This window comes from Malaclemys terrapin, chromosome 2, assembly GCF_027887155.1.
Source record: "Malaclemys terrapin pileata isolate rMalTer1 chromosome 2, rMalTer1.hap1, whole genome shotgun sequence".
NCBI lineage: Eukaryota > Metazoa > Chordata > Testudines > Emydidae > Malaclemys > Malaclemys terrapin.
The window spans coordinates 179,902,818-179,917,922 of record NC_071506.1 but is presented as its reverse complement, the minus strand read 5'-3'; the positions used below and the strand labels follow the sequence as shown (position 1 = coordinate 179,917,922).

At 41.8% G+C, this 15,105-nt stretch overlaps 1 protein-coding gene across 12 annotated transcripts in view; it reads left to right on the top strand.

The window, feature by feature from the left end:
* The window catches only part of FHOD3 (formin homology 2 domain containing 3), a 655,003-nt gene that overhangs the window by 391,555 nt on the left and 248,343 nt on the right, over nt 1-15,105 (top strand). For all 12 annotated transcript variants that reach the window (XM_054018872.1, XM_054018870.1, XM_054018871.1 and 9 more), the window contains exon 6: nt 655-749. In XM_054018872.1, the coding sequence (XP_053874847.1) occupies nt 655-749 (95 nt within the window). The remainder of the gene's footprint in view (nt 1-654; nt 750-15,105) is intronic.

The following is a 15,105-nucleotide window of genomic DNA, read 5'->3' as shown; positions in this document are numbered from 1 at the left end:
ACTATATGAAATGTTGTCATAAAGCATATTTGGTGATGTTTTCTTCTTGCTGTTTTTTGTTTCCTTGCTAACACTCAAATTTCAGTGATTCACAAGGATGTCTTTGTGAAATAGCAACATTCTACTGTACTAACTTGCATTAACTAACACACTGGAATTGTGAATTGCTGAAATTTGCCAAACAGAATGGCTAGCCTAATCAAAAATTATTTTAATTGGCAAAAATAGATTCAAAATCTAAAACTTCAGTACACTACATAGTACTTCCAAACATGAATAGACCCATTGGCTCACGGTAGCAAAGTGTAGCCCATTGAAAATAATGGAATTGTTCATGGCAGTAAGCACTATGCCAGGTAGCAAGTGTTTCCAAGACTGGGCCAATACAGCACAGAATCATTCAGGCAAGAGCTGATGACTATAATCTGCCCTCAGTGACGTTAGTACAAATCTGCAGTAACTCCAAATGCAGTTAATGAAGTTACTTCAAATTAACACCAGTGTAATCTAGAACAGGATCTAGGCTTGTGTCTTTTGTCAATAAAGTATTTGTCAATATGAACCTATGTCAATAGTAATGATAGTAAATATCGGGATTTTAATAAATATTCATCAGGTCTGATTGTACTTTCTTTGTCTTTTTCTTTACTTTAGCTTTGGGCCAGATTATGCTGTATGTAGATGGGATGAATGGAGTAATAAATCATAATGAAACCATCCAATGGCTGTACACTCTCATTGGGTCAAAGGTAAGAAGATCTCCAGATTACTTGCTTTATACATCTTAAGTGTTCTTTAAATATTTTTTTTCTATTTTGTGTGCATGAATTGTTGGGGGGAGAAGGGGTTGGAATTCCAGTGAGAAATTTAAGTATTGATTGCTTGGGATCAACTCATATAGTTTTGTAAACTAAGACTAGAAGGATACAATAGAATTGTGCAGATAATTTAGTTTGGCAGCATTCGTAAAGCAAAATAACTTATCAGCAGACTCTGGAGCTTGGCATCTTAGCTCTTTCCTAAATATAGTTCTATCAGTTATAGTAATAGCATTTGTTATAGTAATAGTGTTGGTTCTTATATTTTAACTTAGACTGAGATCATCCTGTCCTTTGGTAAAATATACAGCATTTGTTGTATATAATTCTGTCCATTGTTCAGCATCCAGTTAGAGTGCCCAATTTTCATAGACTTGTAAATACTAAGTTCAGAGGAACCATTCTGATCATATAGACTGATCTCCTGCATAATCCAAGCCATAGTTTTTACCCAGTAATTCCTGTGCCCAGCCAAATAACTTGTGGTTATATTAGAACAATCCTTTATAAAGACATCCACTCCTTATTTAAAGACTCCTAATTTAATCCTCTCCTAATTTAATTTCTGAATGAAAGCATCTACAGCCCAAACTGGAGCAGTTTAGAGAATGCAGGCATCAATCCACGCACATGTGAAGCAAAAATTCTACCACTCAATCTAATTCTGCCACCTACTTAATACTGCTGTCAGTCAAGTCCATAGGACTTTTACCCTCATCTAAACTTGGAGTTAGATCAGGCCCATATTGTACATAGGGCCTACATGTATGGAGAGGCAATCAAAAAACATGATTACTGCAAGGGTATTTAATTGGTAACCTGTTTCAGGGCCTGATCCAAAATCCATTGAAGTCAATTGGAGTCTTTCCTTTGACTTCAATGGATTTTGGATTAGGGTCTAAGATACTAAGTAAATATCTGTTTAGAATTCCAGTGTAGCCTGGACTGTTATTCCTTTCCTGGTATTTCATGATATTGGTAAATACCATATTTTTTTCAACGCACAGTATGTCTTTGCATTGCTTCCATTTGTGCAGCCAGTAAATTTGACCATGAGGAGAACATTTTTTTTCTGGTGTAATGTTGAGCTTGCCAGGGTGGTATGTGGAAATATCTCTCCTCATATGTACGGTCCTACCAAATTCACAGCCTTGAAAAACTCGTCACGGACCGTGAAATCTGGTCTTCCTCCCTGATATCTGGTCATTTGTATGCTTTTACCCTATACTATACAGATTTCATGGGGCAGACCAGTGTTTCTCAAATTGGGTGTCCTGACCCAAAAGGGAATTGCAGGGGGGTCACAAGGTTATTTTGGGTGAGGGGGGGTGTCGCGGTATTGCCACCCTTACTTCTGTGTTGCTGTCTTCAGAGCTGGGTGGCCGGAGAGCGGCGGCTGTTGGCTGGGTGCCCAGCTCTGAAGGCCGTGCCCTGCCAGCACCAGCGCAGAAGTAAGACTGGCAATACCATACCATGCCATCCTTACTTCTGCGCTGCTGCTGGCAGCAGTTCTGCATTCAGAACTGAACTCCTGGCCAGCAGCCGCCGCTCACCAGCTGCCCAGCTCTGAAGGCAGCGCCACCACCTGCAGCAGCACAGAAGTAAGGGTAGCAATACCACAACCCCACTACGATAACCTTGCGACCCCCCACAACTACTTTTCAGGTCAGGACCCCTACAACACCATGAAATTTCAGATTTAAATACCTGAAATCATAAAATGTACAATTTTTTAAATCCTATGACCGTGTAATTGACCAAAATGGACTGTGAATTTGGTAGGGCCCTACTCATATGAGCATGAGCCCTTTGCTGTAGCTTATGCTGTACCTTATCAGAGGTTCCCCTGACCTGGAGCCAGTGCAGTTCCTCTGAATGTGGAGGGCGGGAACAGGTGGAGGGGTTGCTTACGGATATCGCTGCTTGCATAGGGCCCTTATCCAACTCCTGTTAAAGTCAGTGGAAAGATGCAAGTCTACAGTGCAGAGCCTTGCATTGTAGAAACTCCCTATATGGGAGTTCAAGGAGTGGGTGGAGAATAGGCAGGACCTAAAAGGAATGTGAAATGGGCCAAAAAATCTACTACTCCCCCCTAAAGCAGAGGGTAATGTGTAAGAGCCACACAGGCTACTCCTGCCCCTGTTATTTAGATCAGCTCAGAGCAAGACTAACTGCCATAATGCTTCAAATGGTGTCAGTAACCTCTATACACTAGGGCTCCCAAAAGTTGCTAACACTTGGTGGAACTGAACCAGTGTTAACAGTGGTGGGAAATTTAGGGAAATTCTCTGGAGATGATGGGGCCATAGAGAAAGGGTTTTCTTTCCTCATTTCCATACATATATTTGTGCAACCTAAAACAGAGCATAGAAGTCTTGAGTCCCAGAGATCCCTTTAACTACTCCCTCCAATGCAGAAAATTCATTGCTACAAGAGATTGAGTCAAAAACTGGGGATGGATTACTATAAATGTTGGATCATTTTTGGATGACTAATAATATTGGTAGATATGAAAAGTAAGATAATGATGAGGGTAACTAATCTCAAGTGTCATGAGCATCTTGTTGGGTAGAAGATCAGGAAGGACTTTTTTTCCCCATGTAGATCATTTCACAGGTGGCTGGGTGCATAACCAGGCAGCTTGCCTTCTTGGAACATCAAATACTAGACACTGCCAGAGAGAGAATGAAAGTATAGATGTAGAGATGGCTTGGTGGGTATGGATTCTAGTTTCCTATGAAACATATACAAGAAAAAAGCAAGCAAGAAAAAGAAACATTAAGACATTGAGTATGCTAATCCTCTCATTCTACCACGACGTGGGGGACACCTCAGCATTACTTTACAGATCTGAAATGAAGTATGTTGCTTGTCTTTACCAAAGCACTACAACACTCCACTCTTTAAGCTCCTCTTCTCCCCCATCGTCAGCCAAAATGATTATATCCATATCTTGGCTCAGTGCCTGAGACTAGGGAATGCAGGCAATGTGCTTTGAATAGTTTGGTTTCAGGTAGCATCAAAGTTATTTTTTTCATTATTATTTAACTGTCTTGGAAGAGATCTAAGCCCCTGTCTGTGTGCCAAAAGTTAATCGAAGGTATGACAAGCTCACTAGCAGAATGTGTGGTGTGACAGCTGCTTTATGCACTTAAATGTGGATTTGGCTCTCCATGAAAAATGAATCTGTGGAATTTGCAACATACCTACAGTCTAATTTACAGTCCAGCTAAACTACTTCTTTTTCTGCAACAAAGGGAAAATTGTTTTAAGGTTGTTGAGCAAAAAAGGATGGTAAAATTGCTAAAGCTGCAGTGTAAATATTGAAACAATTCCTTTTGGAAGGAAACGGAAGGTAAACAACATATTATTTAGTGGCGTACTTTAGCAGTGACTGGGACATGTTGTTTCTTGCCTTTACCTAAAAGCTTTGTAGAGGCTCAATAAAGTAATTAGTAGAGATGGTTGTATAATTTTCATTGAAAATCTTTTCCAACAAATTCCATAATATTTTTGACTTTTTATAATTATTTGTTAAATCCTGCTCATTAGGGCTCTGGTTCTGGCTCCTTACCTAATGGACTTGTCTATATTAGTTTTTTTTTTCCTGTTATATTCCCTACCATTGCTCATACTATACAGTTCCATCTCTGATAGCAACAGAACTGGACACTGGCGTAGATGGGTCACCATCAGCCACTGGCATTTTCATCACTGCATTACCTAGACCTGCTGTGAATAGATTTAGAGGACACAATGGTTAAAATTCCAGCAGAGAATTTGCACTAGCATTCCTACCATTGTTTCCACTAGCTGAACTGCACCAATGGCATCAGTGGTGAGAAATTGTAAAGGTGGAGGGAAGGTTAGTGTTAGACACAAATCATATGAGTAAGAGCGGGAGAACTGGGTTCTTGGATAGCACTTCTTGTTGATGATCAATGCAAAATTTGAGGTTAGCAATGTACTTCTTCCATGTTCATTTTAAGGGATGGGATAGCATGGCATTGCACAAAATGTTTATTATACAATCATGATTGAAATATATCACTAAAATCATAGCACTTACATAGCCCTTGATTCAGCAGTCCCTCCCTCCCACCCCCCATATTTAGCAAAGCACTTGACCATGAGTTTAACTGTTGATAAATGGTTAAGTTCCATTAGGCTCAATGGAACTTAAGTATATACCTAAAGTTAACCATGTTTTTTAGGCTAGGGTTGGACTTACGTGCATATGTAAAAGCTTTGCTTCTTGAGCTCTTTACTAGACAGGTGCATAGATATCAATACAAGTTTCAACCACCCTAACTTTTTAAGGTAGTTAAAAGATTAAAAACAGAGATAAAAATAGCCATCATATATGTCTATTTTAAAAAATCTTTCTAAAGCTCTTTTGGCTCTCAGGTAAAAGGGATGAAGGGTTTGGTGGGAATAGGGGGAAAGGACGGCTAAAACTGAAACCTAAGCTTTGGGAATGGAAAGCTAGCTCTTCCAACCTTTCCTGTCAATTTCACCTTTTTCTAGGGTTACCATATTTCAGCAAGCAAAAAAGAGGACAGGAGGAGCCCCTCCCTAGCCCCGCCCCTCCCACTTCCCGCCCCCCTCAGAACCCCCAACCCTCCCCCCGCTCCTTGTCCCGTGACTGCCCCCTCCTGGGACCCCTGCCCCTAACTCCCCCCCCAGGACTCCACCCCCTACCTAAGCCTCCCTGCCTCTTGTCCCCTGACTGCCCCCTCCTGAGACCCTCCCCCCATTCTAACTGGCCCCCTAGAACCCTACCCCCTACCTGTACCCTGACTGCCCCAACCCTTATCCACACCCCCACCCCCAGACAGACCCCTGGGACTCCCATACCCCATCCAACCACTCCCCACCCCCTGACAGCCCCCCCCCAGAACTCCCGACCCATCTAAACCCCTCTGCTCCCTGTCCCCTGACTGCTCCGATCCCTCTCCCCACTCCTGCCCACTGACATCGCCGCTCCCAGAACTCCAAACCCCCCGCTCCTTGTCCCCTGACTGCCCCCTCCTGGGACCCCTGCTCCTAACTGTCCTCCAGAACCCCACCCCCTACCTAAGCCTCCCTGTTCCTTGTCCCCTAACTGCCTCCCTCCTAAGACCCCCCCCCAGGACCCTACCCCCTACCCCTACCCTGACTGCCCAAAACCTTATCCACCCTCCCCAGAAAGCCCCCCCCGAACTCCCAACCCCCCCGTCTCTTGACTGCCCCCTCCAAAACCTCCCTGCCCCTTCTCCGACCCCCTGACCCCCTTGTTGTTGGCCTTCGCCTAACATCTCTGTGAACTTGCTCAGGAACGGCCTGAGCCGTTCATCCCGGCATGCTGGGCAGCAGGGGAGGAGCTCCAGACTGCCGGAGGCGATCTGCGAATGCAGGGAGGGAGGGAGTGATCTCTGCTGCAGGGGAAACGGAAGAGGGGCTCTCTCTGGCTGTTGGAGCCCCATGTAAGTGGCACCATCCGGCTGGCTGCCCTGTTAGCCGCATGCGCTCTGCATGGTGGGGGGGAAGTCCGGACATTTACAAATTCCCCCCGGACGCTCTTTTTAGCTCAAAAAGCCAGACATGTCCAGGGGAATCCGGACGAATGGTAACCCTACCTTTTCATCATTTTTCTCACATTCTTATAAATCTCATCAGAACCAGCCTAAATACAAGAGTAAATTTGGAATCTAACAAGAGAGCCAAGTTAAGTAACAAAGGAGAAGATTTTCAAAGCATGAAGAACAAGTAGGCACCAAACTCTCATAGACTTTCAATAGATTTTTGAAAATCTCCATCCTTGGTGGTTAAATTTTCTGGTAATTCTCAGATCCATGACAGCACTCCAATCCCCTCCATGTATCTTTGGGGAAAATATCTCTCTCTGTGTAGAAATTAAAGGAAAACTCCTGCTTGTACATACCAGCGAGGGTATGTGCGAAGGCTGGAAGGTTTTTTGCTTCTAACAGGCATTTTCTATAGAGCGGGCTTCACTCAGGACAACTTGCAATGTTAAAACAAGGCTAGCAAATCACAAGGCTTCAATAAATAAATGTATGTACATATAAATTTACATATAAATCTGTATGTTGTACAGGTATATATTTACTCTAAATTATTGAAATAAAGGTTTCAGGGTTAGAGGTCGTTGCCCACAGGCAGGATACCTACTGTAGCCACATTTCAGAATAAAACTTCTAATAGTGGAGCACCAGTTTGATTCAGATACTCTACCCTCGCTGTTTTCACAGACCACTGGGATAAGCCCTTGATCTTTTGAAAAAAATCTCTTATAAAGTTTGGGTTGCTCTGCTAACCCACTAATCTCTACCACTGACCTTAGAATTTATGCATAAAACAGCATTAAGTATTCCCAAAACTGTAGTGCACTTACATTTTTTTTTCTTTCCTTTCTGAGTGCCACTGATTAGAGTAATTTTTTTTTTTATGTGATGATCCAGGCAGCTATAATTCCCCCCAGCAGACTTGAAACCCCTTTCTGGCATTGTTTTCAGTGGAAAGTAAGCCATTTTTAAAGTGATCTGGGTAGCCTTGGAAGACCAAGTGTAATGCTAGATCTAGGTTGATATAGGAAGATTGAGTAAAGATTTATATCTCACATATTGTTTTAATTTGTTTTTCCAGTTTGCATCTGTCTGAGTCCAGTATTGTAGGGACAATGCTGAATCTTAGCTCTCTGGCCTTCTCTCAGCCTTGTATGAATCTTTTGCTTCATATTTGTTAGAAGGCAGAATTGTTTTGTATTCTGAAGGGGCACTGCGTCTACAAAGTACCAGAAAGATCTTGGGCCACATTGAGGTTCTGAGAACTGTGTTACTGTACATGCTCACATGAACATAAGGTAAATATATCTCACTCCTCACTAGGGACCAAATCCAAAGTCCATTGAAGTTAATGGACTCAGTGGGCTTTGTATAATGCCCTAAGTAGTGATCATTTGGGCTCTAGTTCTAAAATATGGGAGGCGTGTAGGATTAGTGGTTAGAGAAGAGGTCAAACAGTCAAGTCTTTGGAGTTCTGTCCTTGCTGTGCTTCTGACTAAAGTTAAACACATGCTTAACTGCTTTGCTGAACACAGATTGACTTTAGCTGTGCTCAAGGTTTTGCTGAACTGGGACCTTAATTTCTCTGTGCTATAGCTGATCCATTGTGTAAAAAAGTCTAATAATACTTTCCTAGGTACTTCCCAGGAAAGGTGTAAAGATTAATTCTTAAAATTGTTTGGTGACTTAACACAAGTGCTAGCATAGTAACTTGTCACTGGAGCTGGTTGGAAAAACTTGGACAGAACCATTTTATGTCAAAATTGAAACACAGCATGAAATCATGTTGATTTTGCCAACATTTCATTTTGGAGGGGGAAAAACCTGCAAAAATAGGGTTGACAGTACAGAAATGGACCATTTCAACATTTTCAGAACAAAATGTTTTATTTTTTTGTTTTGAAATTACTTTTGTTTTTAATTGTTTTAATTAGTGTAAAATGAAAAAAAAAGTTATTTTTTTAAAAGGTCTCGATTGATCCAAAACAAAGTTTTTTGGGTAATTTTCTTTCATGGAGAATTTTGAATTTTTGGGTTTCATTCCAGTTTGAAACAAAGCCAAATATTGAAATCTTCATTAAATGGAATTTCCACGTTCCATACAACTTTCTTGTCACTAAGGTGGCAGTTTGGTTTCTAATCCTCTGTTTCTGCCTGGTATATCCAACAGCTGTTATATATCCTTGGGGCTGTTTGCCTATGAACTACTTCACAGGAAATGGCTGTTGATTCTGCCAGTTAGCCACATCTTAGTGTCTTTACTCGCTTATCACTCAGTTCCTACTCAGGCCATTTCTCACTGGCATCAATAAAAGAAGTGAATCGGGAACTCAAGATTTAGTTCTGCACCTTGTTATGCTGACTTGTGTCATAGCCTTGAAATGTACTGACAGTACAACTTGTGCTTGGCCTTTTTCCCTTTCTTGAAGAGGTGCTCATAGACACCTATATAAACATACACAGAAAGTGATTTAAGAATCTATCTATCTATCTATCTATCTATCTATCTATCTATCTAGTAAATGGGTTCATATTAATGCAGAAAAGGTTTGGAGAAAAGAATATGTAAGGATAGGATTAGGACTAAAAATTAATTCTCTTTCAAAAGGCATGCAAGCATAGGCGCCGACTTACTCAGAGTCCAGAGGGTGCTTGACCATCACTCTACCACAGACCTTGCCCCCACTCCATCCCTAACTCCAAACCCCTACCTTGCCCCGCCTCTTCCCGCCCCTGCCCTGACCCAGGCCCTGCCCTCCCACCCCCTTCCTGCCCTTGCTCCTCCCTCTCTACCCCAGCACCTCCTCCCCAGCGGAGGAGTCCGGTGGCACCATAAAGACTAACAAATTTATTTGGGCCTAAGCTTTCGTGGGAACCCACTTCTTCAGATGCATCTGAAGAAGTGAGGTTTTTTACCCATGAAGGCTTAGGCCCAAATAAATCTAATTTACTTCACACACTCATGCTCCCCCCGAAGTTGCTAATGAGCTGCTCTGCAGCCTACAACAACTGAGGGCTTCTCTATGTAACTTTAGCGCCCTCGTGGCCAAGATGGAGGCAGCTCTGGCCAAGAGAGGGCATGCACAGGAATGCAGCAGGAAAAATCCCTTCCACCTCAGGGGCACCTGTTCCAAACCCCCCCAGAGTGAACGCACCCACCCACAGGAAAAGTACAATGGATATAACAAAGGGAGATATTTATTTACAGAGGGATGAGAGGAGAAAAACAACAAGGGGAAATATAGGGTGTGCAGTAAAGCAGGGTTGCATCCAAGCCAAGGCCCCACAGGCCCAGTGGTAGCACAGTCTGGAAGGGCAGACACTGAGCAATGTGTCTGCACACAGAGTTCAGAAGTCCTAAGCAAAGTTCCAGTCCAGTGGTGAGTTTTGAGTGCTCCTGGTTGTCTTCGGCGCCAGTGAACTTTCCCCAACAAACCCCTCCGGTGCCCTCGTCTGCTGCTCTCTGCAAAGCCACACAGAGCAACCACCTCCCCACTTAACTAGCTACAGCCTCCCTCCTTATTCCCAATGCAGAGTCACAAGCCCCAGTACTCACAGCCCCATGCAGCTCTGGGCAGCAGTGATACTGGGTCCAGTTCTGGCCTGTCCTTCTCGGGCATTTCCTTGCTGGCACAGTGCTCCTCCTGGCTCCTGTCCTGGGGTGTCCCCGATCGGCCGCCCAGACTTCAGGCAGGTTCTCTGCTGCTTCACTTTGTGAGGGCCTGTGGGCTGCAGCCCTTCTCTCTCTCCAGCTCCAGAGGCCCCCCCTGGAGTTACCCTTCTTTTTTTCACTGCTCCCCTCCCCCCTTAGGAAAAAGATTTAAAGGGGCCATGCTCTCTAAACCCCAAAGGGGTTACATCTACATGGTGGGATAATACACACTTCCAGGGTGTGATTTCTAAAGCATTCTAACATGTTGTGCATTAATTGGTCTGTACAGATACAGCTGATGCAAACTAAAGGAAGTGCACTAGGGGACTGTTAGTACACACCAGCCGAGTGTACACAGACCAATTAATGCACAACATATTTGTGTGCTTTAGAAATTACACCTCCATAGTGTTCATTGTTGTACTGTGTAAACAAGCTCTGAGAATCGCTGTAGACAATGCAGGCTATGAGGATTTTTCTCCTTCCTCTGGCCAGGACCCTGACATGTTCCCCTACACAGGCCTCGCAAAGGGGTCTCACGTCTGTCTTCCTAAGTTACTGCATTGGGTGAATCCTCCCCCAGGACTTTTAAACCTCTCTCTGGCCCCTCTGCTTGGTATAAGGGGTTCAGAGCAAGGGTGAGACTCTCACTCAAAGTCCTAAAAGCAATATTACAACTTACCCAGTCCACACTCTGTGATCCAGCTCCTTTGACTTCATTGGAACGATGGCCATTTACACCAGAATCCAACCTAATAGGTATTTTGGTATACATTTAGCTATCTAACTTATGTGAAAAACAAAATGTTTATATGCAGTATGAACACAATCATGTCACCTTAACTTTTTTCATTTCCTGACTTTTAAGGGCCCGAGCCAATGCCTATTAAGGTCAATGTAAAGCTTCTTATAGTGCTTTGCATCAGGCCCTATATTTGTAGCTCTAATTTTGCATAAACATAGTTTATTTTGCATGTATTGATTTAGTACTTTGAAGATAAAGGTCAGGATGTTGGAATAAGATTAAAATTGAATAGGCAGTCAGGGTAGAGCACATGATGCGTTCACATTGGTCTGTCCCATCTTTCAGGTAGGCAGGTAGCTGCTTACTGAACCAATTATAGTTTATTTTTGGTCAATGCAAAGTAGAGTGCATTGTAATAATCTGGGGCTGAGCTGACAAATGTGTAGATCACTGCAGCTAAACCTGTTGCATTCCGAAGAGTGGACTCCATAATCTATACAAATAGAACTACCAGTAGTAGGAATAATATGTTGCATCCGAAGAAGTGAGGTTTTTACCCACGAAAGCTTATGCCCAAATAAATCTGTTAGTCTGTAAGGTGCCACCAGACTCCTTGGTGTTTTAGTAGCAGGAATAGATATTTTCAAGGAAAATAAGTGCAGTTTTAGAAATTAATGTGCTCAGAATTTAGTTTTGTAAATGAATAAAATTCTATGAACTATATACCTCTCTATATATCATGAGTATCTCATTACCTTGAGATCATAGATCAGATTAGCAGTTTATTGAAAATCTAGGGGAAATTACATTTTAACTGACACATGGCATGACTTTTAACTGCCACTAGCATAGCAGGGACTCACTTCCAACCTTTCATTCAGAATAATCAAATCTTATATATAATATGCAAACATTCTGTTAGGAATGAATGCAACATGGACAAATAATACTTAGTCCTGCCATGAGTACAGGGGACTGGACTAGATGACCTCTCGAGGTCCCTTCCAGTCCTATGATTCTATGAAATAATTGCCAAAAATGGTCTATATGTTGCATGAGAAAAAACAGGAAGAATGAAACAAAAGAGCCCAAAGCAAATGAATATTACATGAGTAAGAAAATGGTAATAGAAAAGAAATCAACATAAGATGAGTGGCAGCTGTCACAATTACCCCAGTATACATATTCCTTGTAGCAAGTGTGTTCTGTAAAAAGGATTCCTAGCAATGTGTTTCCTAATAGAGATGCAGTGCCATAACCTTGCCTAGAAGGGGTCATATTTGTCCATATCATCACAGTACCAGAACAAATAAATTGAACCAGCTTGTCTTTATTGCATGCTTATAACTATTAAGTCTTTTGGCAAGATACATGTTTGGAGATTCTCTGGCGGTGAAAATAATTTCTTGAAAAAAAAATGCAAATTTTCAACCAAAATTTTGACTCATTGCGCTAGATGAAAAAGAATGGAGCAACAAGCCAATGTTGCTTTCAGGATGAAAAGCAAATTACAATAATCCAAGTTTATAGTGCAGAACATAAAATGCAAGGTATATGCTTCCGTAAGATATTTCAGTACATCTGAACTTGGAAATCAGCTTGGCCAACATAAAACATTCTCTCCATGCTTCTGTCGCTTTGTAAAATAACTTAGGAGATGCAAAAGTCCACTAATAACAACAATAATACGTACCATTTGTATAGCACTTTTCATCTTTAGATCTCAAAGCGCTTTACAAAGGAGGTCAGTCTCGTTATCACTGTTTTGCATGCACTTTTCAGGATTGAAATGGTCTTAGCCATAAATGAGGAATTTGGTATGTTGTATTCCGAGGAACTATTTCCTATTTAAAAACTAAAATATATTCTCTCTAAGTTTGTTTTGTTCACTCACACAGTTTTCTGACATTAACAACACTTCCACTGTTGCAGAAATAGGATGTGAATCATAAAGGAGAAGGCTACTTATTTGCACACAGTTACATAGTGTATGGGCATAAGCACAGTCAGTCTGCTGTGGAGTCACTAATCAATTCCTCTCCTGTCCCCTGAGTCTTATCCTTGATGACCAACAGTTTGTACCACCAAACTTGACAGCTTCTGGTGTTGAAAGAAGAACGATAGGGGAGCACATAAGTAGATTCTCAGTCATTTTCAGACTGAGACACTCTAGTGCATTGTCAAATATGGTTGTAGTTAAGTCCAGCTGCTACGCCAATCAGTGGGACAATTTATTCTAGTTTATACAATTATACTCATCATCTGGGGATTAGATGGGCAATGAAAAGCAAAGGCTTGTTGATTTTTGTCTAGGCTTATGTCAGTAATAAATGTACCATGTACTTCTGTCTTTTTATCCCCCATTCCTCCGACCTCACATGCTCCATTCCTACAAGTCACTGTTTAAGCCCTGATTGTTATCTCTTTTCCATGGGCAATTAGTAGATGTAATTCTATGGAATGAGAGGCCTTGAATGGCTGAGAGAGATGGGTTTTTGTTTTCTGCTGCTTTACTTGTCGTAGGAGAAAAGTGCACATGGTGTAAATTAAAAAGAAAAATGAAACAAAACAATCTTGAATGAGTAAACTTTCAGAAAGTGCAAGTCCAGATACTTCAGCAATCCAGTATTTATGACCAATTAAAGAAATTCCGCCTTCCCTTTTCCCCACCGTGGTGAGCCCAGTATAAAAATACAAATCAATTTGTCTCTGACTTTGCGTCCAGAGACCCTAAAGCATAATCATGTAGTCTGAGGGTTTTGCCTGGTCTGCCAGCTGAGATTGCAGGTGTGACTGCTGGGATGCGTCATTAAATCTGCAGGAAGCAGGGAGTTCGTTAATCTTCGCATTCCTTGCTGTGTGTTTAATGTTTTGGTTCTCTATGGCTGTTACAAGACAGTATGGTTAATTTTATCATATTTGTTGATATTTGAATCATGTTGATAATCTCTGCTTTTGTTAACAAAGATTTGGAGTGTCAGGTTTGCCCATATATTTAACATAAAATACATTAAAAGAGAGTGTGACAGGCTAATCTAAGTATTTGATAAGATGTGGCCAAGGTGTTTTTTTTAATCACTACATTTTTCTCATTGTTTATAATTACCTGTTGGCAACTGAAAACTCACCTTTGTTCTTAGGCTGTTTTTCTCTCCACCACACACCTGTTTATTTGGACTGATTTATTTTATCTTTAAGGAAAGCAGTTGTTTTGCAGAAATATAGATAAAGAATTTTGAGTTTGCCAACAGATTTTAGGTAAAAAACATCAGTAAAGATCAAATTTTGGCTATAAGACCTAATAAAACTTAATAATACCTTAATGGATTTGTCTATCCAAGGATCTTAAAGCCCTCTACAATTATGAATGAATGAATGGAGTACTGTTCTTGTCCAGAAGAGTGATCCGTAACTGAGAAGACTGTTACATGGAACAGATGGACATAACCAGCCTCACAAATAAGGGCCATGATCTTATTTTTACCTTTATTTTCCTCAAGTCATTAGCTCAACATGTGGCATCAGGTCTGAGCAGTTGAATCCCAATTATGATATTATGAATATTGCACCATTCATAGCATTCCCCAGCACTGGATGGCTTACTTAAGCTGCAGGAGAAATGTGCCCAAAAAAGTATCATTCTGAGATTCCCCCATTGCAAAGGGCAGCTTCCTGTGGCTTTTGCAGTCAGCAGCTTGTCCCATAGGAAGTGAGAGTGAGTTCCAGTTTGGTGGAGAAAAGGGGAGCAGGATTGCGGGGGTGGGGGGGGTAGAATTAACCCATACCAGAACCCCAGCTGCCAGTGTGACCTTTTTAATTTTAGTTCTCTGTTAGAACATCTAGTTTCTAGGAAGTCCCATTCTACTGGAGCTGTAATGGCTCCAAAGGAAAGTAAAATAAAAATTTGGAAAGCTTGAGGAAAGGAGTTCTCACCCCTCCCCCCCTCCCCACACACACACACCACACACACCCCTGCTGCTCCCAAGGGTTCTCTCCCTCCCATTTATTTTTGCTAACAGTTTCTGAGAAGCACTGTAGTAAATGGAGTGGATATCCTGAGGGAACGGCCGAGGAAATATCAAGCCACAGGAGACCAGCATGTGTCTGGTGCCACCAAGAAGCAGAGAGACCTCCAGATCCTTCATAAGGAGAGAAAAATCAATAAATAAAAGAGAGGAAAGAAGTATTTTTTTTCTTGTCTGCTTTAGAAAAATCATCCCACAGCGCCATCTAGTAGACAAAATTGAGTAGAGATAGAAAATAAGTTGGGACTGAGGACGGAGCAGAACAAAATGAGACATGACAATATAACACGGTGAAGGGGAG